This window comes from Lynx rufus, unplaced genomic scaffold (assembly GCF_022079265.1).
Source record: "Lynx rufus isolate CCGP_SWC_20201006 ecotype Redwood Valley unplaced genomic scaffold, mLynRuf1.p SCAF_34, whole genome shotgun sequence".
Lineage (NCBI taxonomy): Eukaryota > Metazoa > Chordata > Mammalia > Carnivora > Felidae > Lynx > Lynx rufus.
The window spans coordinates 2,479,283-2,500,111 of NW_025814850.1; the positions used below are offsets into that span (position 1 = coordinate 2,479,283).

The 20,829-nt window shown below is 52.3% G+C and overlaps 1 protein-coding gene across 1 annotated transcript; it reads right to left on the reverse strand.

The window, feature by feature from the left end:
* Nucleotides 1-1,431: 1,431 nt before the first annotated feature.
* Nucleotides 1,432-15,956, reverse strand: ITGA2B (integrin subunit alpha 2b). Its single transcript, XM_047093373.1, has 30 exons — nt 15,733-15,956; nt 13,818-13,939; nt 13,632-13,729; nt 13,353-13,518; nt 13,027-13,076; nt 12,906-12,951; nt 12,684-12,812; nt 12,261-12,308; nt 12,063-12,106; nt 11,864-11,917; nt 11,674-11,726; nt 11,268-11,479; nt 8,314-8,496; nt 8,019-8,064; nt 7,815-7,919; nt 7,676-7,731; nt 7,431-7,582; nt 7,161-7,286; nt 6,701-6,768; nt 6,406-6,553; nt 5,329-5,421; nt 4,981-5,060; nt 4,580-4,660; nt 4,362-4,458; nt 4,106-4,258; nt 3,858-3,983; nt 3,276-3,389; nt 2,956-3,057; nt 2,625-2,741; nt 1,432-1,683 (listed from the first exon to the last, which is right to left on the reverse strand). The coding sequence occupies exons 1-30, from the start codon at nt 15,918-15,920 to the stop codon at nt 1,627-1,629; spliced, it is 3,114 nt and encodes a 1,037-aa protein (XP_046949329.1). The 5' UTR covers nt 15,921-15,956; the 3' UTR covers nt 1,432-1,626.
* Nucleotides 15,957-20,829: the final 4,873 nt, after the last annotated feature.

A 20,829-nucleotide genomic window follows, 5' to 3' on the forward strand; every position in this document is an offset into this window, starting at 1 on the left:
TGTTCGTCAATGGCTTCCCCCAACACTTAGCATCTAGTCCAAAGTCCTACCAATGGCTGAAAGATGCTGCCTGCCTGCTCCCCAGCCCTGACCTCAACTGCACCCATGCCTGCCTCCAATCCATGGGCCTCCTTGCTTTTACTTAAACACATCAAGCCTGCTCCCACCTCAGGGCCTTTTCACTGGCTGCTCTTTCTGTCCAAAACATGTTATTCCTGTGCAGCCATTGTCTCTTTCATCCATCTCTGTCCTCACCTCATCGGAGAGGCCTTCCCTGACCACTCTACCTAAAATGGCAGCCCTCTCCCACAGAATTCTATCACAATCTCTTTACCTTTATTTTTACTGCCAGCACTGACCACCACTGACCACACATTTATTTACTTGTTTCCTCTTTACCCCGGGTTGAATGTAAGTTCCAAAAGGGCAGGTACTTTGTTTTGTTCATTCCCCCGTCTCAGCACTGGGAGAGCACTGGGCACATGGTAGCCGCTCAATAAATATTTATTGAACCCATAAATCAACACGTTTCTCAGGACTCCTGGTGGACCCTGATGGCTATCCCTGGATTCCAGTCTCAGCGGGCGGAGGGAGAGCTATCTTCCATTCCTAGGCCCGTGAACTCCTTGCCCGGGGCCTCTTTCCTAACTGAAGAGCCTTCTCCTTGATGGGGAGGAAGGGTAGCTGGACAGCAATGCCTAATCTCCTCTCCCTGGTGTGATGCTGCCTTCCTCAGGCTGAGGGTTTAGTCAGCCTCCCCTGCCCCTCCTCAATCTGAACGTGGCTTTAAAAGCTTTCTTTTCTTTTCTTTTCATTTTTTTTTTCAACGTTTATTTATTTTTGGGACAGAGAGAGACAGAGCATGAACGGGGGAGGGGCAGAGAGAGTGGGAGACACAGAATCGGAAACAGGCTCCAGGCTCTGAGCCATCAGCCCAGAGCCCGACGCGGGGCTCGAACTCACGGACCGCGAGATCGTGACCTGGCTGAAGTCGGACGCTTAACCGACTGCGCCACCCAGGCGCCCCTTTTCTCTTTTCTTTTAACAGGAGTGGGAAGAGCATGTTATGTTCCCAATCTCAGGTCAACTTGAGGCTTATCCCTCAAAAAAAAAAAAAAAAAACAAAACAAAAAAAACAAAAACTGTTTAAAGCTGCCCACCAGAGACCAGCCTGCCTTCTCCGATGCCCCCAATTTCCACGCCACCCAGACATCCCATCTTTTTCCAGTATCACCTGGAAGCTCTGTCACCCTTTCTCCCCTGTTCCACCCCACTCTCCACTTCCAGGCACTCCCCAAAGATGATAATATGCCACCTTTGCCTGGCAGAGACACTCTCCACTCCCCCTTCTGCCAGCCCCAGCCCCTCACTCCAAACATCACCTCATGCCCGGTGCCCTTCTCTTCACTGAGCCAAGAGGAGACAGCGTGCTGGGGGTTGGGGCTCAGCCTCTTTATTTGCCAGCAGGGAAGGGAGTGGCCAGCTCTCACTGGAGGGGAGAATATCGGGTGTCTAGGGGACAGCTCCAACCCATAGAGCTGGGGGTGCACCCTGAAGAAGGGGAGGGGCGGGCACGCCTGCCGCCTTCCTCCCAGGACGCTCCCAGGACACAGCGACGCTGCCCCTTCACTCCTCCTCTTCATCTTCTTCTAGTGGTGGCCGAACACGCTTGAAGAAGCCAGCCTGGGGGCGCACAAGGGCCGGGGACAGGGTGTAAAGATGATGGGTGGGCCCCAGAGCAGCAGTTGAGGAAGAATTCTAGAAAGCAGCCAGGCACGAGGTCCTGTCCCTGGACCAGCACAGAATCGGATCCCACTGCCAACACAGGTGGCCGCCGTCCCCACTCAGAGAGAATACATGTAACGAGTTGCTTTTTTGTTTTTTTCCCTTGACTTTTTATCCTTTCTTTTAACGTTTATTTATTTATTTTGAGGGGGGCAGGCAGAGAGAGAGAGAGAGAGAGAGAGAGAGAGAGAATCTCAAGAAGGCTCTGCGCTGTTAGCTCAGAGCCTGACATGGGGCTCATTCCCACAAACTGTGACCTCATGACCTGAGCCGAAATCAAGAGTCAGACACTCAACTGACTGAGCCACCCAGGCACCCCCACTCTTGACTTTTTCTTAAATATTGGCGATTGTGTATCTCTCTGTGACTCTAGCACACAATATGTATTTGATGATTTTAAGTCTTAACGCATGATTTTCCCTAAAAGTACCATGGCTTCCCAGAGCTTGAACACTTGAGCGAGTTTGAGAACAGCCCTCCTGGCACAGAGGAGGAAGTGACCCACCAGGGCCTCCCGGGTCTCCCACCTCAGTCAGGGGGAAGGACAGAGTCAGGAGGAGGTGAGCCCTGTCTTCCTCAGCAGCCAGGGAATTCCTGAAGGCAAGACTCACTCCCTGTGACTCTTCCTGTCAGTGGGGAACAGACTGAAAAGGCCTTAGGATTTCAGGGGCCACCTCTCCCAGAGGTCTGTGCCCTGGAAGAGGTCCTCTGGACAATGAGACTCTAATGGTAGAGATGTGAATGGACCCTAAGTCACCATCTCTCTCTGCCTCCCTGTGAGGTAGGGCAGGGCCAACTGTGTGCCCTCCTGGGGACCCCACTCTCCTTTCAGGACTTACCTTCCACATGGCCAGGACCAGGACCGTGAGCAACAGCAGGCCACCCAATACGCCTAACAGCACCCACCAGATTGGAATGTCTCTCTCCTCCAAGACACGAAGCAGCTGCGTCTCGACCTGAGGGCAAACCCACGTGTCTTCTCAGTCACCCTGACACCTGTCTTTCCCAAAGACTCAAACTTGTAGGATGCGCATCTCTGAGCCAGCCACCTACCTGTGCCGCCCCTCAAACCCAGGGGTGTTCCGCCCCCATCCTGCAGGGTGCAGACACTTGGGAAGACAGTGGGTCCTGCAGGGCTCCTGTCCCCTGCCACCATGGGTCTATACTCACCGCAACTTCTCCACTGGGCAGGCTGAGGGCGGGCACAGAGTAAGGAAGGGAGGAGACGTTGAACCAAGCTTTTGACTTTAGCACGAACTGATCCAGTGGCCTCTGAATGGGGTGGGGGTGAAAGCCATTTACATGAGTCAATTGGTTGTAGGAGTCCTGGCCCCAGCCTCCCCGCTACCTTGGAGCCTAAGCCTGGCTCCTCGAAAATAAGCCTTGCCTTCCCTCTCTCTTCACCACACCCCCCCCCATGCCCTATCTCTCCCCAGAACAAACTTGGTCCCCACCGCCAGAAAGCCCCGCCCTCCAGCATCTGCCCCCACCTGCTGGAGGCTGGGCAGCCACAGGAAGGCCAGCACCGTGACCATGGCCCGCTGCCCTCGTGCCATCTCCTGTAGCTCACACTGCACCACTGTACAGGGCACTGAGTCGCAGCTCTAAGGGGATGAGTCATTAGTTCCCAGCCCCTCTGACCCCTCACCCCAAGGACCCAACAACAGGAAGGGGCAGGGGGGCAGGGAGCTCCGGGCTCCCTCTCAGGAAGGGCCTCAGATTCAAGCGTTGTCTCTAAATGGGGTTGCTCACATCGTTCCAGAAATGCGAGAAAGGGCCGAGAAGAAGTGGGTCATCATATAGTGTTCAATACCCAGAATTTTTGTAACTCTGCTTTGGCATTTCTCCATTTTCTTTAATGTACCAGGAACCTTTGAAAGTTCAAATATTCCCACCCGGCCCAGACACAAGACCAGCTCAACCCTTCATATTCATTTGGAGTGTTCCGTGGGACCAAGGTGGCACACCCAAAGCCCACATCACACTGCCAGCCGCTCTCCCTGCTTCCCAGAGCCTCTGTCCCCTGGGCCCCAGGGAAGAAGCCCCAGCTGCAGACCACAGAGCTTGCTCACCAGGTGAACTGGATCCTGAAGCCTGGAGGGCTGGTTGGACCCTGGCAGGAGGGCCTGTCTGCGGTCCCGCTTGTGATGCCCCGTGTAAATGGGGGAAGGGCTGGGGGTAGGCAGCCCCCAGTCCAGCTGGGGAGGCAAAGAGCAGTCAGTCGGTCCCGAGCACCGATCATCTCCCCACCCTCCCAGAGGGGCCCTGGTTGCTGGGCTGGGGCCTCACCCATAGCTGTTTCTTCCACCCAGGCTCTCACCTTGAGGGGGTTAGGAGCCGGCTGTGGGGAGCATTGAAGCCCCCCCTGAGGCTGTATATCCAAGATGTAGAGCAGGTCAGAGGGCTGGGACTGGCTGGGAAAGCTAAGGCTGAGGTGGAGGCCACTTACAGTGCTGGGGCCATTGTTATGGAGCTGGTGGGTGGTGATGGCAGATGTTAGGTAGCTCAGCACCTAGTGAGTGCGTAGCTCCTGGGTACCCCCCACCCCAGCCTGGGTCCCAGGTGGTCCTTGGTACCTCATAGGTGTGCTCAACTTTGGGGCCCCAGCTGTCCGAGTTGTTCTCCCCGTTGCCTTCTTCCGCCACCATCAGCAAGGAGGCTGGAAAGGAGTTCCTGCAGGGGCCCAAGCCCCCAGGGTGAGCTTGAGCACCTGACTTGCCTGTAGGGCTTCCCCCCAGGCCCTCTGAACCTTCAGGTGCTGCCCGCCATCTCCCTGATCTACCCCTGGTCTCACCCTCGCAGTTCCATGTGGGCCTTTGCCCGGACTGGTACATCCAGCTGCACAGCCTCGCTGTTTGGATTCTGGCTATTCTTGCTGGAGGGGAGGGGACAGGAGAAGCATGTCAGGGACACCAGCCCAGTGAACATCAGAACTCTCTGGACGGGGCCAGAATTTCAGAAGCTTCAGGAAGCGCTAACTCCACAGGCAGCATGCCACACTGAAGTTAGACCTGGGTAAGAACTTCCTCTAGGGCTCCAAGACTCAGAAACAAGTCTCTGGGGGAAGAAAGGGAACAAGGACGTCTGAAGAGCGGGCATCCCAAAAGACCCTTCTGGAAGGAGAGCATCTCAGGGTCTCTGCATCGGGATCAGATAGGGGAAGGGTGGTGGGTAGGAATGCTCCCCTGCCCATACCTTCTGATCTGCAGCCAGAAGGACACATGCTCCCCAGCCTCTTCCAGGTCCCCCACGCTCACCAACATCGTGATTCCTATCTGAGAGAGAGGGAGGGCCAAAGTCACGGCCCAAATGCCCACTCTGGGCAGCCTTGTCCTGAATGTGGCCTCCAGTTTCCATCCTCCAAGTCACCATTGTTATCTCAGAAGCCCACTCAGAGAGGGAAAGTCACTCACCCAAGAACGCAGGGAGTGTGAGGCCCAGGATTCCAGCCCGGGGCTATATGACTCCAAACCCAGCCCCTAAAGCTCGGCTGTGTATGAGCCTCTGGTGGAGCAGACCAAGCACCCACGACTTGTGCCTCACCCTGGCATTTTTCTTCATCGGGTTGCCCAGCTCACACAGCACCACCTTGGTCTCATTCTCTTTCTTCTGGTTACAGATGAGTCTCTCAAAGCCCTTCAGGAAGGTAGTTTTAAGAAAGAAGATGGTTGCAGAGCATCCCATATATATTTAAGCTCCCTTGGAAAGTCTGGAAGAGACTTATGTGCAAGGGTGCAGAGAGGGGTGCCTTGGGGTGGGAGTCTGAGGGACTGTCACGTTCTTCCTTGTGTCTCACAGTAGCACCTGATCATTTTTTTTAAATTTTATTAATGTTTATTTACTTTTGAGAGAGAGAAAGAGAGAGCACAAGTGAGGGAAGGACAGAGAGAGTGAGACACAGAATCTGAAGCTGGCTTCAGGCTCTAAGCTGTCAGCACAGAGCCTGATGCGGGGCTCGAACTCACGAACCATGACATCATGACCCGAGCCGAAGTCAGACACCTATCCGACTGAGCCACCCAGGCGCCCCGTGCCTGATCATTTTTTTTTTTTTAAGTTTACTTATTTTATTTTTGAGAGAGAGAGAGGGAGAGGCAGAAAGAGAATCACAAGCAGGCTCTGCACGGTCAGCATAGAGCCTGATGCAGGGCTCAAACTCATGAACCATGAACCATGAACCTGAGCGCAAATCAAGAGTTGGTCGCTTAACTGAATGAGCCAGGCACCCTGGGCAACTTATTATTTTTAATGAAATTTTGGGAAGTAAAAATACAAAAACATTACATACAGGATGCTTCCATTGTTAGAAACTACATCAACAAAATAAAAAATAAATACATGCCCATGTTAAGTGTCTGTGGATGCTAAGAAAAAAGACTGAAAGGAAATCCACCAAATGTTAACAGAAGTTTCTGCTAACATTTCGTACCTGAGCCATTTGGGGTTTGCGTTTTATAATAGAGCCCTTGGATTTTATGCCATTAGCAAAAAAAAAAAAAAAAAATCAGTTTTACAGCAATGCATAAGAGAAGTGGAGGGGGGGGGGTCTCAGGTGGAAAATGAGAGTCAAGGCTCTTGCACCTCCCAGGTCCCCAGCAATGCCCCTGGGTGGGGCCTCACCTCAATGTTGCTGATGGCCCTCATGTAGTGGGCACCTGGGGGCAGGCGCACAACCAGCTCGGCCTCGTAGGCCCCCTCTCCCTCATTGACTGCATCCATCTGTAGCTTCAGCACATTGTCGGCTCCAATGAGGAGTGGGGAGCCCATCCTGTGAGGACAAAGGAGTTACAAAAAAAAAAAAAAAAGCAGAGGAGGCTAGGTCCAGGCCCAGGATCCGGGAAGGGGTGAGGACAGAGTATCAGGCCCCCCCGGGGGGGGGGGCGAAGGGGTGTCACGGGGCAGACGGCCTCCTCACACGTTGGCGGTGAGCTGGAGCTGGGGCACACACAGATCATCCTCTCCGCAGTCCAGGATGATGCGGGTCTAAAAGAGGCATGTCAAGATGTGTGGGTGAGCTGGGGGTGTGGGAAGTTTGAGGGTCACATCGGAACTTAGGGAATTAGGTCCAAGAATGAAAAGGAGTTTGGAGCTGACGTCAGGGCTTGGGGATTTGCATCAGGGTTTGGGACGATGTCAGGATGGTGACATCAAGGTTCATGTGTTTGTCAGTGTTTAGAGGTAACATCAACAACACTTGGGACCTGTGTCGGGGTTTAGGGAATTTTGAGATTTGGAGGTTTTTCATTAGGGTTTGGCGTGACAGCACAGATGAGAGGTGACGTCAAGATTGTGGGGTTCACATTATGACTTCGACACTAACCCTAACCCTGAGCAGGGGTCCTGCACCTCCCTTGCCTGCTCCCGCCCACCCCCACCTGCTGCTGGACATGGGTGTCCCCGTGAAGCACGAGCTCGGGGGGTATTCCGTCCTTCTTGGGCTGCAGGGACACATTGAAGCTGAGCACGATGGGGCTCAGCTTGTCCCGGAAGTCAGCCTCATCCTAGGGAGGGGACAAGAGTCAGACTGTGCACCCTGCTATACGTGTCCCACTGACCACCCCCGTACCCACAGCGCTCAGCCCGTGCCCCGGGGCTGGACGAACAGGCTGGCGCACCCAGCCCGGCCCATCCCCAGCCTGGCGTACCCGGAGGAAGGCCATGGTGGAGTGGCAGATGGGGCTGTGCCTCCCGCCCAGGTCCAGATGCAGGGTGGTGCCCGCCTGTTGAGAATTCAGCAGTAGCACCCGCCGGCCCTGGCGAGGCTTCTGCCGGTCCAGCTGCAGCTCAGCGTGTAGGGCTGGCAGGGCGAGCGGGGAGGGTCAGAGTCTCCCTGGCCAGCCTCCAGGGGAGCCCAGGACCACCTCCCTCCTGTCCCCACCACGACACTCACGCAGCTTCTGAGGAATGCTGTGCCCAGTGACTCCTACACACATCTGGATGTTAAAGCTGCAAAGATGTGAGTTGGGCTCAGGGGCTAGGATCCCTCAAGGTCCCAGACCTTGCCTGGGCCCTGCCCTCCGTCTCCTCACCAGCTCACTGGTGTCTGGGTCTGGGGCAGGACACAGTTCTTCACAGCAGGATTCAGTGAATCTTGCACCAGCAGCTGCACATTGGCCATCACCACTGGCTGAGCTCTGGTGGGATGGGGGCATGCTTGCCATTATCCCCTCCTGAACTGGTATCCTCTGATGGTGTGGGCCCTCCGCCACCACGCCCCTAGAGCCAGCACTCACCTGTACACAGCCACCTGGTTAGCCCCATAAGCTCCTACCAGTAGGTCTATAGATATTGGAGGGGTCAGAATCAGCAGTTAGAGGGGGCAAGGGTGCTCATCACCTCTTTCCCAGAGTTTCCCACACCACTGCCGCCACTGAGTTTTGGCCTGGCCTCGCCTGGCCTCCCCTGGCCTCCCAGCCCCGCAGAGGGGTCAGACGCTCAGTGGGGCACAGGCCCCTGACTGTATTTTTCAGCATGTCCAGCTAATGCCCAAGGGCCCTTCCTGGCTAGCCGGAGGCATTCCAGGGGCACCTGGGTATCCGTTGTCATCGATGTCTGTGCCACCTCGCAGGGAGAAGCCGAAGCCAGAGCCTGTGGGGAAGGGGCTGTCCAGGATCTGGGAGGGGCGTGAGCTAAGCCCCTCACTCTGACCCAGGAACACCAGCACTTGGCCCCGACCACTGGGACCCCCATAGGGGGCGGCCACTGCAACATCTGGAAGAAAGGGAGGGGCTGTTTGTTACAATTTTCTCCAATTTTTGTTTCTTATCCAGGCAGCCCTGAGCTCCTTCTCTGGGCAGACGGCAGGAGACCGTGAGAGGGATACAAAAGTCTGGTGCAAGGAAGCAGTTGTCCTGCCCCTCCAGGAGTTTATGAGTGAGTACAAAAGAGACCCATCAACTAGGATTATTATAAACACAGTAGCAGCCTTTGATAGCTATTGAGAAAATTTATTGACATGATTTCATTTAATCCTGAATTAGGCATTATTATTCCCATTATTTTTTAAAGACTATGAGAAATTACTTTTTTTTTTTTAGGTTTATTTATCTATTTTGAGAGGGAGAGAAAGAGCACAAACAAGCAGGGGAGGGGCAGAAAGAGAGGGAGAGAGAGAATCCCAAGCAGGCTCCGAGCTGTCAGCACACAGCCTGATGGGGGGCTTGAACCCACGAATCATGGGATCATGACCTGAGCCAAAATCAAGAGTTGGATGCTTAACTAACCAAGCCACCCAGGCACCCCAGGCATTATTATTCTAATTTTAGATAGAAAAACTGAGTCCCAGAAGAGTAAATAATCAAGACCAATGAAGAAATGGCTCCCTCTTCCCCTAGGGACCTTCACCCCATTTCAATTCCACCATGCAAACTCAGAGCCACACTATGGGCTTGTCATCACTAAGAACTTGTAAGATCACTCTTGAAGATGTATTTGTTAATCATCATAATCTTATTAATTTGTACGAGTTCTTTACATGTGACAAGAATTAAGATCTTTTATATATATGTTTAACTGTCTTTTCTTTGTCTTCTGACTTTGTTTTCTATGCAGCTTTTTTTTTTTCTTTTAAAAATCTATTGATTGGGGTGCCCAGGTGGCTCAGTGGGTCCTACTTGGGCTCAGGTCATGATCTCATGATTTGTGAGTTCGAGCCTGGCATCAGGCTTTGCGCTGAGAGTGCAGAGCGTGCTTGGGATTTTCTCTCTCTCTCTCTCTCTCTCTCTCACACACACACACTCTCTCTCTCTCTGCCCCTCCCCCCTCACGCTCTCCCTCACTCTCTCCCTCTCTTTTCCTCCCATGCTTTTTCTGTCTCACAATAAATAAACTTTAAAAAACCTATTGATTTTTCTTTCTTTTTTTTTTTCCAATTGATTTTTCTGATTGAGTTACACAGAATTCATCCATATAAGACCACTCTGACCACAGTCTCATGCCCAGACTCTGGGCCTCCGTTCTCTCTTGATCTTTAGCACCTTCCTTTCTTTACTTCTTTCCGACCATTCGATCACCCTTGTCATATCCTCAGTCATCTTGCCCCACCCACTGCCAGTCCTCAGCAAACCTGGCCAGACCTCACCAGATTGGGCCCCAGGGATTCCTGACCACCAGGAAGGTGGAGATGGAGGTACTGCCCAACTGTTCCGAGGGGGCACTGCTCAGCCCCCTCCCCCACTTTGCTCAGCGCCTATTTCAAACCTTCTTCATTCTGTCAAGTTCCCAGCCCCCCACTTCCTTCACAAAGAGAAGCAGCCCAACTGTTGTGCTATCAGTCCAAACCCGCTTTTCTGCCTTCCTTTACCCTGCCACCAGGCTAAACATCTCAGCCCGGTCTTCTCTGTGGCCCATCATAGGGACCCTCCTCCGGCTCACTTCCCTCCCCACCCTGTGTCCCCACAAGATCATTCCCTCCACATTCAACCTACTCCATATGCTTTGAAATTAAAATAGCCTTCCCTTGACCCTCATCTCCTTTCAGGACTCTCCTTGTTCTTTTCTTTTCTTTTCTTTCCTTTTCTTTTCTTTTCTTTTCTTTTCTTTTCTTTTCTTTTTTCTTTCTTCTTTTCTTCTCTTCTTTCTCTTTCTTTCTTTCTTTCTTTCTTTCTTTCTTTCTTTCTTTCTCTCTTTTCCTTTCACAAACTGAAAGGGCTGTCTACACTGGCTGCCTCCAATTCTTCACTTCCATTCATACCTAGCCCCCTGGCATTCTGACTTTTGTCTCTACTGGACAGTTCTTACCGCTGTCACCAATGACCTTCTTGCTAAAGTCCATGGATACTTCTCCAGCTCCATCTAAGTATGCCTTTCAGCAGCATTTGAAATCACCGATCCCCTTCCTCCTGCTCAAAGGGCTCTCTTCCTTTGAGTTCTGGGCCATCAGACCTCCTGGATCTACTACTTCTCTGGACACTCCTTTGTCTCCTTTCCAGACTCCTTTTCATCTGGGAGTCCCCTAAATGCTCTTGCTCCCCAGGGCTTTGTCCTCTGCCTCTTCTCACTTCACAGGTGCCCAGGACCTCATCCAGCCTCCCCAGGCCTCTGTCTCTCACTCAGACCGCTCTGGTGGGAATGGGGAACCCAACTGTTCTCTGGAAGTCTGCCTACTGCTCCCAAGCCCTTCAAGGTCAAACAGGCCCAGCGCTGAGCTGCTGATCTCTGCCCCCCCACTTCACCTTCCCAGACCTGCTGCTTGGTCTGAGTTCCAGGTAGTGAAGGCACCAATACCCCTCTCCACCAATGACTCCCTCTCTCTTAGCTCCACATCCAGTCACCCATCAAGTCCCAAAAGTCCAGGTTCTGGATATCTGTGAAGTCACCCCTGTCTCTAACTCCACTGCCGAAATCCACACCCAAGTGCTCACCATCTCTTGCCTAGACCAATGCAAACAAATCCTAACTGATCTCTTTCAACTCTTAAACCCACAGTCTTTGTTGCGGCTGTTAACCCCTCTGCAGCAAGTGGGGCACCTTTCTTCCCTTACCGTTGTAGCCATCCCGGTCGAGGTCGCCCAGAGGCGCGATGGCGGAGCCGAATCTCCCGTAGAGCTGTGTGCCCGTCAGCAGAACGCTGGGGGCGCCCAGTGGGTGGTGACCGCGAGGCTGCAGGAACAAGTACACACGCCCCACCTCGGCCAGTTTGTGGTCAGCGCGGCTCTCCATGTACAGTGGCGCGCCCACCAGCAGGTCGTGCCTCCTGCAGGCCAGACGGGCGGTTCCGTGGGGGTGGGTGAGAGGGATACTGCGGGCCTGGGCCAAATCTCGCTCATTCTCGCCCTTCCGCGCCCCTCGGTGGTCACATGGGAACGGGCGAGGAAAGGAGGGGACCGAGAGCAGTCAACCTCTCTGGTAATAGGGGACTCAAGTCCGTAGGGATGGGGCGCCCCTCACCCGTCCCCGTTGACATCAGTGACGGCCACCGAGTGCCCGAAATACGAAGCCATCTGCAGGAAGACGAGGCTTACTTAATTCCTGCCCCCAGGCCGGCACCTTCTCTTAACACTGCCCTCCACGCTCCGCGGAATATTCTAGGGTTCCAGTTCCCCAGCGTCCGCCACCCCCCACCGGGACCGGTTTCCACCTGCTCTCCGTGCAGCCGGTGCAGCGTCTGGTGGTACGAGTTCAAAATTTCCACCTGCACGGACAACGCCCAGGCGCTCATCATTCTTGCTCCCGCTCCAGGGCAGAAAGGGCGGGGGGGGGGAGCGTAGGGGGCTTGTGAGGCTGAGGAATGGGGCCGAGAGCTTTGGGATGCCGGTGGCGGGACAAGGGGCACTCACCGCTCCCAGGGTCCAGCTCCAGGTGGGGGCGCCTAAGACATACTCTAGGGAGAGCCGGACCCCAGTTAATGAGGTCCTTCCAACCTACCCACCTCCCGCCCGCCATTCTGCCACCCAGGGGAGATTTCGTGGCGGGGAGTGGAGGTGCTCCTCCCCGGGCTGGGCTCCCCAACTTTTGCCCCTAAATGGATTTCTTGCCTGTAGTGTTGATATCCCCGTCGAACTCGCCCACGGCCACCGAGTACCCTGAAGACACGGCACGAATTATTCTTTCTGGGAGGGTGAAGCAGGGAGAGGGGCCAAGGGCGAGGAAGAAGGGGACCCAGAGACCCAAACCCTGCATCGCGTAGATGGGAAAACTGAGGCCATCGAGAGGCCAAGACCTGCCCTAGGCGGCCCAGCGAATCCAGGGCGGGGAAGGCGAGGTGGGGCATATGGGAGTTGGGCGGTCGGCGGGGAAACTGTGGGAGCAGAGAGTGGAGGCGCCTTCGATGCCTCTGGGGTTGGAGTTGGCCAGGGGGGTTGGACTGAGGGCGCTCCCGCAGGGGCAGGACCTGACCGGCGGAGGGGGCGGTGATACTTAGAGGGATGAGAAGTCTAGAAGGGAGGGGCCAGGGTTACCCCGGTAGCCGTCGAAGTACACTGGGTTGTTGTAGTCTGCGGAGAAGCGCTGGGCGGGCACGTTCCACAAGAGGGTGCCTGGGCGGTAACTCGAGACGATATCGGCAATAGGAGCTCGCGCCAGGAGACCTAGGGCGCGAGGGACAGCGGGTGTGGGGGCTGCGACGACTGGGGTCTCCCCAGGCCAAGAGGAGGGAGGGAGGTGTACGGATGGGCACGTACCTAAGAAAAAATAGCCGCCAGGGGCCCCAAGCACCAGCTCTCCAGCCTGAAAGGGAAACCCTGGAGGTGAGAGGGGCTCTGTTTGGGAGCTGCCCCCACGCCGCTTATGCTCCCTACTCGCCTGAGTGACCGCGGAGCTGAAGCCCGCTTCGCAGTAGCGCTTGTCTTCGGCTAGAGAAGGCAAAGAGGAGGGGTCAGCGAGGGGGCGGGTCAAGAATTGTGCGTGGGCGCTTGGGGCGGGGTAGGGGCGGGGCCACGGGGTCAATATGGAGGCGTGGCCTTGAGTCTGAGCCAGGCGGGGCGGGGCTAGAAGCTGGGCCCCAGGAGTTGGGCCCACGCGGATGCCGGACTGAAAGCCGAGCTTCGAGGGCGCTTGGGAGGTATCAGGTGAAGGAGGGAGCTAGGTGGCCGTGAGGGAACGGAGACAAAACGGAGAGCTGAACTCACTAAAGGGATTTGTCACGTAACCCCGACTCATGGTGTTAGCCCGACAGGGCGAGTACTCCGCGCGGTAGCCGGTTTGGAGCTGAGCCACGAAGCAGCCACCTACGGGCGTCTTCTCAGCCTCCTCTGTCTTTTCTAGGGCGTTCCAGTGCTGCCAGGGGGCGCAGGCCTGGAGCAGGGCCACAGGAGAGTGGGGAACGGGCGGGATTCGGATTCCCCCCCGCCCCCCACCACGTGTCCCTGCCCACGACTGCTCTCTGTGCCCCGTTCCGCGGCGCCCACCACAATGTTGTTGTTCCAGCTGACGACCGACGCCCCCAGTCCTTGCCCGGCCTTGAAAGTTTGAAAGGTTTGGAAGCCTACGTGTCGGGTCTCATCATCTGGAGGGCGCAAGAAGGATGGGGCGCTGAAGCTCGGCTGTCCACGCTCCCTGTAACCCCTCCCTCTGCCTCCTTGAGCAGGACTCACTGAGGTCGAAGGGCAGCGAGGTGCACTGGCCGCCCTCGGTCCTCCAGGGGCACAGGAACACGCCGCCCGTCTCCTCCTGGCTGCGGCCCCGGGTCCTCGGGGCGCCCACCACGATGGCCACGCTGCGATGGAAAGCTGGGTGAGGGGCGCCTGGGTGGCGCAGTCGGTTAAGCGTCCGACTTCAGCCAGGTCACGATCTCGCGGTCCGTGAGTTCGAGCCCCGCGTCAGGCTCTGGGCTGATGGCTCAGAGCCTGGAGCCTGTTTCCGATTCTGTGTCTCCCTCTCTCTGCCCCTCCCCCGTTCATGCTCTGTCTCTCTCTGTCCCAAAAATAAATAAACGTTGAAAAAAAAAAATTAAGAAAAAAAAAAAAAAAAAGAAAGCTGGGTGAGTGTGGCGCGGATTCCCGGGCACCACACGCCCCGGCACCTGCGCTGAGAGCACTACCTGGAAGGGCTGTGTGCCTTGGAGGGCACTGGGTCATCTTTCCTCAACGAGATATCACAGACCGTGGAGCCCAACCTTTTATGGCCAAACTGCCTCCCAGTGGGAGAAATCACGTGCCTAAAGTAACCTAGTGAGTTAAAGGTAAATCTGGTACTATAACCGTTTGGTTTGATTTGAATATGAGGAGTTTGTTATCCTTTCTGAAAAACACCTCCTAAGCTTTGCACATCATCCGAACTCCATATACCCCACCTCTATGCCCCACACCGAAAGCCAGGGATTTCCATGCCCCCTAGAGCTTAAGACCTTTACCTGAGAAGTAGTTTCAATGGTGAAGAATTAGGGAGGCTACTGGGCACCTCTAAAGTGAGGTACTGATATTGCTGAGGACCTTAGTAGATCTAGGTTCAAATAATAGCTCTATCATGTATAAACTGGGGACAATACCTACCAATCAATGTCAGGAGAAGTAAATGAAATAAATGTATGAGGGACATTTCTGCATGGTGCCAGCCAAATAACACGTAACAAGTACTAAAAAAAAAGTATTAATTTGTTTCTTTCATCTCGTAGGATGTTTATTAAGTAATACCTATGAAGTCAATATCTGTAGAAACAAAGGGAAAGAAGCAAGAATGGGAAGAGAAAGGAGTCAAATGCAGATTCAGGCCCAGTGACAGTCACGGGCCAGCACCCTGGGAGCTCTGGAGCTACAAGAACCCTTCAGAACCATCCCAAGTTGAGGTGAGAACATCGGACCCTTCCTTACACCTCTCTTCTCCCTCCACACTCCTCATGATCAGTCATTGGTTATAGGCCACATTGGAAAGGGGACTTGACTTTGGGGGAGGTGACTCTTCAGCAGAGAAAATTCCCCAAGAGGCAGATACTTGAAGGCCATCTGCCATCCCCACTCCCCGAAGGTGAGCATCACAGCATCTACTACACACAATAAGTAACTAGTGCAGGGTAGTGACTATAAAGACAAGGAACCAGGACTCTAATCTTGGAAGTCTGATTTTGCAGCTGATTAATTCCAACCATTAATGCTCTATTGTTTCTTTTCAAAATATCTATACTTTTGATGGGGATGGGGGTGGATAGAGTAGAAAAGCAAGGTGGAGTGGGTAGACAATTTCGCGGTTTTGCAAGTCAATTTAATAAATGTATTTTAAGGGGTGAGCGTGGAGTAGGTCATACAACTGACCCTTGGCGGGAAAATTAAGGCATCAAATTTTGCCTTTGTTCTTGCTGTAGTTTTGGTGCCCACCTCCCCTTTGGTGCCCCTCCCTGACACCCTTACCTGAGCCAGTTCTGCCAGTATTCCTAAAAAGAACTCAGTCTGAATAGAGCCTAGAAATCGCTTTGCTCAACCTCTATCACAAATGGGGAGCTTGAGGTTCACAGAAGCAGTGAGGGGGGCACAGAATCCTTCTATCTCCCAACACCCAAACTTCTCCCGGGCTCACCTCCCACGGCTGTCCTTGTAGAAGTCCAGCGAAAACCCAAAGTGGCTGCCATTGGGGCCTGTGTAGAAGGTGAGCTGCACTGGGTCAAGGTTCAAGGCCCAGGCTGGAGGGACAGCATCGGGTCCCAAGAGCAGCTGCACCCACTCCAGAAGCCAAAGGGCATGAAGTGGACACACAGCTCTGGCCATCTTCCTTCTCCCACCACCTCCTAGGCAGGAATGGGCTAGCTTCTTCCTCTTCCTTTCAGTCTCTACCACCGGAAAGCTTTTCTTATCAAACTGGAACTCACTTGCTGAGCAGTGGGCAGAGGAAAGGGCTATAAGCCCTGGATACATATGGTTTCTTGGATTGCCAGAAAGGGGGTGAAGCCACCCTGGGGGTGGATGCTAATGGCTGAAAGCCATGACTCCTCCCTTTTCCTGAGAGTAGTTTATCACCAAGTCCTGTTGGTTCTGCCTCTCAACTATGTCTCTTGAGTCTTCACATTTGCACTACCACCATTCTAGTCTGAGCCACCATTCCTATCTGCTTGGGGTAATCATGAACTAACTGATCCATACGCCTCCATTCTGTTTTACAGCCCTTCCTCCCCCATCCCCCACAACTGTCTACATTGTAATCGCCCAGTGTGACTTGGTCAGAGGTGGAGGAAGGAGGAAGGAAGCTGCTGTCTCCTGATAAGAACTGAGGTTTTTATATCCTTTTGGATAAGGCACTTACCCACTTCCTGCTTCCAGAGCTTTGGTCAGCCATATTGGTGTAGCAAGCTTCTTCACTCTCCCTCCATCTCAGGCCACATCTTAATGTGGCCACAGCAGTGCAGCTGGTGCTGGCGAAATGTGTGGCCAGTGGATCTTGGCCAAAGGGGAAAGGAGATGGGGAAAGAGTGGAGTCCAGGATATTCTGGCTCACAGGCTCTGGGACTATATGCCAGCTATTCATTTGAAGGCAGACCCTCCCTCTTTCTTGGGTGACAGAGCTCTTGTCCAATCAAGACTTGATTCTAGTGGGCTCCCTGCCTAGGGGACACCTCCCTCAGCTCCTCAGGCTGGCACCCTGGAGTTGGCACACATGGGAACAGCACTGATCACACTGTTTAGTCATGGTCCATTCACTGGATTGTGTCCATGACTCCCTTGAGAACAAGGTTCCTTTTTGCAGCCCCAGGGCCTAGCCAAGAGCCTAACGTGTAGTATGTGTCGTTGACAGACAGACTGAATGGAAGCATGCACTGAGGAGGAAAGATGCAAACATGGAGTCACACAGTGGAGAGAAGGAATATTTTGAGCAGAAAGGCAAGGCAATTTTCTCTGGATGACAGGAAGAGTAGTGCCAAGTCTTATTGGCACTGTAGGTCTTCCCCAAAAAAGCAGGCTCTCAGGAAGGAAATTCAAAAGATCTGCTAGGGGTAAAGGAAGACTGCCACGTCCTCCTTTTGCTCTATATTTTCTAATCAAACTTAACCACCATCTATCTTATCCTGCCCAACTATCCTGTGCCATCCTTCCAGCTCCTCCCTTCCCCTTGTAATTCACCACATTGGCCCACAACTCAAAGTCCTCTCCCTTACTAGATTAGAAGCTCCTTGAACTTAAAAAAATTTTTTTTAACGTTTATTTATTTTTGAGACAGAGAGAGACAGAGCATGAACAGGGGAGGGTCAGAGAGAGAGGGAGACACAGAATCCGAAAAAGGCTCCGGGCTCTGAGCTGTCAGCACAGAGCCCGACGCAGGGCTCGAACCCACGAACCATGAGATCATGACCGGAGCTGAAGTCGGACGCTTAACCGACTGAGCCACCCAGGCGCCCTGAGGAACCTCCTTGAACTTTAGTCTGGATCTTCTTCACTGCTGAATCCCCAGTGCTAAGCTCACGATAGGCATACATTTGCTAGAATGAATACTTAACCCTGTCCTATACTTACCTTCTACCCTCTTCTGGTCTTCAACCAAATGGTATTACATTACTGTGGTATACTGACTGCATAGCTCAATATTGTCACATCCCACTGAAGTATTTAATGGGTATTTATTCTGCTCAAGGCACTGAGTGATGAGGGATACAAATATAACTGTCAGGGATCGTTAAAGAAGTTAGCCCAGAATTAGGACACGAACACACATAACTGCAGCAGAGGGACAGTAAAGAATGCCTTGAAAGGGTAGACTAACATTATGCCTAACTGAAGTCGTTTATATCTTTGCTGCTCATAACAACCCTATGAAATAAGTACTGTTATGCACATTAAAAAAAAATTTTTTTTTAACATTTATTTTTGAGACAGAGCATGAACAGGGAAGAGTCAGAGAAAGAGGGAGACACAGAATCTGACACAGGCTCCAGGCTCTGAGCTGCCAGCACAGAGCCCGACGCGGGGCTCGAACCCACAGACCGCGAGATCATGACCTGAGCCGAAGTCGGATGCTTAACCGACTGAGCCACCCAGGCGCCCCTGTTATGCACATTTTATAGATGCAAAAACCGTGGTAGAGTTTTAGGTAAATTGCCCAAATTTATATGGCCAAAGGGTGGCAAAACAAGGATTCAAACATGTTTGGCTTGAATCCATCAGTCTTAAAATCTTTTTTTTTTTTTTTTTAACACCTAATTCACTTTTGAGAGAGAGCACGAGTGGGGGAGGGACAGAGAAAGAGGGAGACAGAATCTGAAGCAGCTCCAGGCTCTGAGCTGTCAGCACAGAGCCTGATGCAGGGCTCGAACCCACTAACCGTGAGATCATGACCTGAGCCGAGGTCGGACACCTAACCGACTGGGTCACCCAGGTGCCCCCCCTGCCCCACCTTTTTTTATTGCATGTTCTTAACCAGTACACCGTGATGCCCTTTGTCTGAGAATGAGGGTTTTTTAGGCACAGGAAATAACATGAGAAAAGAGAGCTGCAGACCATAGAGGTCAATTATAGGGAAAGGCAAATAGTTGATTCAATGTATGGTGTTCAAAGGGGAGGACTGAGGCACGAGAATGAAATGGAAGGCTAGGATCAAATCACTGAAGGTCCTTGAATGCCTCAAGGAATTTGAATTTTTAATCTGTAGGAGATGGAGAACCAAAGATTTTTAAAGTCAGGGAATAAGAGATACATTGACCAATTGTGCTCCCTTTTGGATGATTACACTGGCTGTGGATAGAAGGAACTGAGAAACGCAGGACTTAGCGGGAAGGTCAGATAGATGGGTGGCCACTGCAATCCTTTTGGTTAAAGGTGGTGAGGTCTGAACCAGGATACTGATGATAGGAACAAAAGAGAGAGCAGAGGTTACACAATCAGTAACACTGGGGTAGGGAGGTGTCAAAAGTAATTTACAGCTTTGGTGCATGGCTGTCAGGACAGTTGTACCATCAGCTACAACTAGAAATAGGTGAAGGATCAGATTTGGGAACGAAAGAGTTTGGTATTCAAGAATTCTCACAGGTGTTCCTTTGGGGCCAGAGCTGGGTTGATCTCCCTTCTGAGATAATAGGCAGAGTGCTGACACACTGCTCCCACTTTCCCATCCCACCAACCCTGAGTCCTAGAATTCCTCAATGAATCCAGAGTTCTGTTAAGGCTTCAGTCAACAATGACTGAACTTCTATGTGCCTGGCACTGAGGTAGGTGACATGGAGGATATATAGAGAAAAATCCTTCATTATCTTTGATGCTTCCTTGTTTAATCCTTGCATAATCCTCAGTATTTTTTGTTCCTATTTTTCAACACATAGTAAAAATGTTTACTGAGTTCAACTCTATGTAAAACATTCTAAGGGATTAAAAAAAAAAGGAGGTATAGAAATCAGTCTGTGTCCTCTCCAAGCTTAGCATTTTACTGGGAAGCAGTACATAAAATGAACCCAACACAGATTCTGAAAAGCCAGTAAGCTTGCATAGGACTCTGAACCCAGCCAGAAATATGCTGCAATAATTCAGACATGAGCTGATAAGGGGGTGGGGGGATGTGAAGGTATTTCTGACAAATAAGAATGGGAAGGTCAACAAGGCCTGATTTAGTCATCAGGGTGTAGAAAGGGGAGTACTTCCAGGTTGCAAGTATAGGTGGCTGAGGCAGGTGGTTGAAAGAACCCTTATTGGAATCGGCTGCACATGCCCTCACATAGCACTCTCTACAGGCCAGTAGGCACACCTTGCCTGCTCAGAAAGTCACTTTTTTCAATTAAAAAATTTTAAATTGATTTTGAAAGAGCACACGCATGAGGATGAGTAGGGGGGAGGGGCAGAGAGAGAGAGAGAGGGAAAGAATCCCAAGCAGGTTCTGTGCCCTCAGCGCAAACAAGCCCAATGTGGGACTCGAACTCTAACCAGGATCATGACCTGAGCCGAAATCAAGAGTTGTCCACTCAACTGACTGAGCCACCCAGGCGTCCTTCACTTTCACTTTGTAACATTCCTTCTTTCTGGGCAGGGATTTTGCTCAGTTAGGAAGGTAGGAAGATCTGAGCATCCAACCCAAGGTTCAAACTGAATAGCTTCTCTTTTGTCTAGGGAGAACACAGCTGCATGAGAGATTAGGAAAGAAACAGACTTTGTACTCCTCCTTCCTGAAAGTCTGAGGAAGAGAGAGGAATCTCAATTTATCATTACAAATCTATGGTTAGCTTTTGAAACTAAACTTCCTCTGCCTTTTGTCATTTTTTTGATACAGAAGAGTAGATAGAGGTTTTTATCTGCTGTAACAATTAGGGCACATTTCCTTTTACTACGCAGCTCTGAAGCATTGTTATAATTATGAGGTTAAGAAGAGTAACTCAAGACTGGTTCGGGTATACAAAACTCCATCAGGAAGGCAAAGTCCAGGCAGATGACTTGTAATCCCACTGCCCCTGAAGTGCATTCCAAATCCTGAAAATTGAAGCCAGAAATTCCAATGCCGTTTAGTGAGCACCTACATGCCACACATTCTACTACACAGAGATTGTATTTCAACTGAGCAAAAAAGTAGACATAGAAGACAATTCTCATGGGAAAGTGTGGAAACGAGGTGCATATTCCAAGACATCCACCTAAGACTAAAAGAAAATTAATCACTATAATTTCCTCCTACAGCACAATCTGCTGCTACGTGGGCAGCCTGTCTTGA

Bases quoted from the DNA above. Each gene is read 5' to 3' on its own strand.
- ITGA2B (XM_047093373.1), bottom strand. From the start codon at position 15,920: ATGGCCAGAGCTGTGTGTCCACTTCATGCCCTTTGGCTTCTGGAGTGG. The intron at 12,813-12,905 runs GTACGTGCCCAT...CTCGCGCCCTAG, and splicing joins TGGCGGCTATTTTTTCTTAG to GTCTCCTGGCGCGAGCTCCT. The intron at 7,583-7,675 runs GTGAGTGTCGTG...TCGCCCTGCCAG, and splicing joins CAGCATTCCTCAGAAGCTGC to CCCTACACGCTGAGCTGCAG.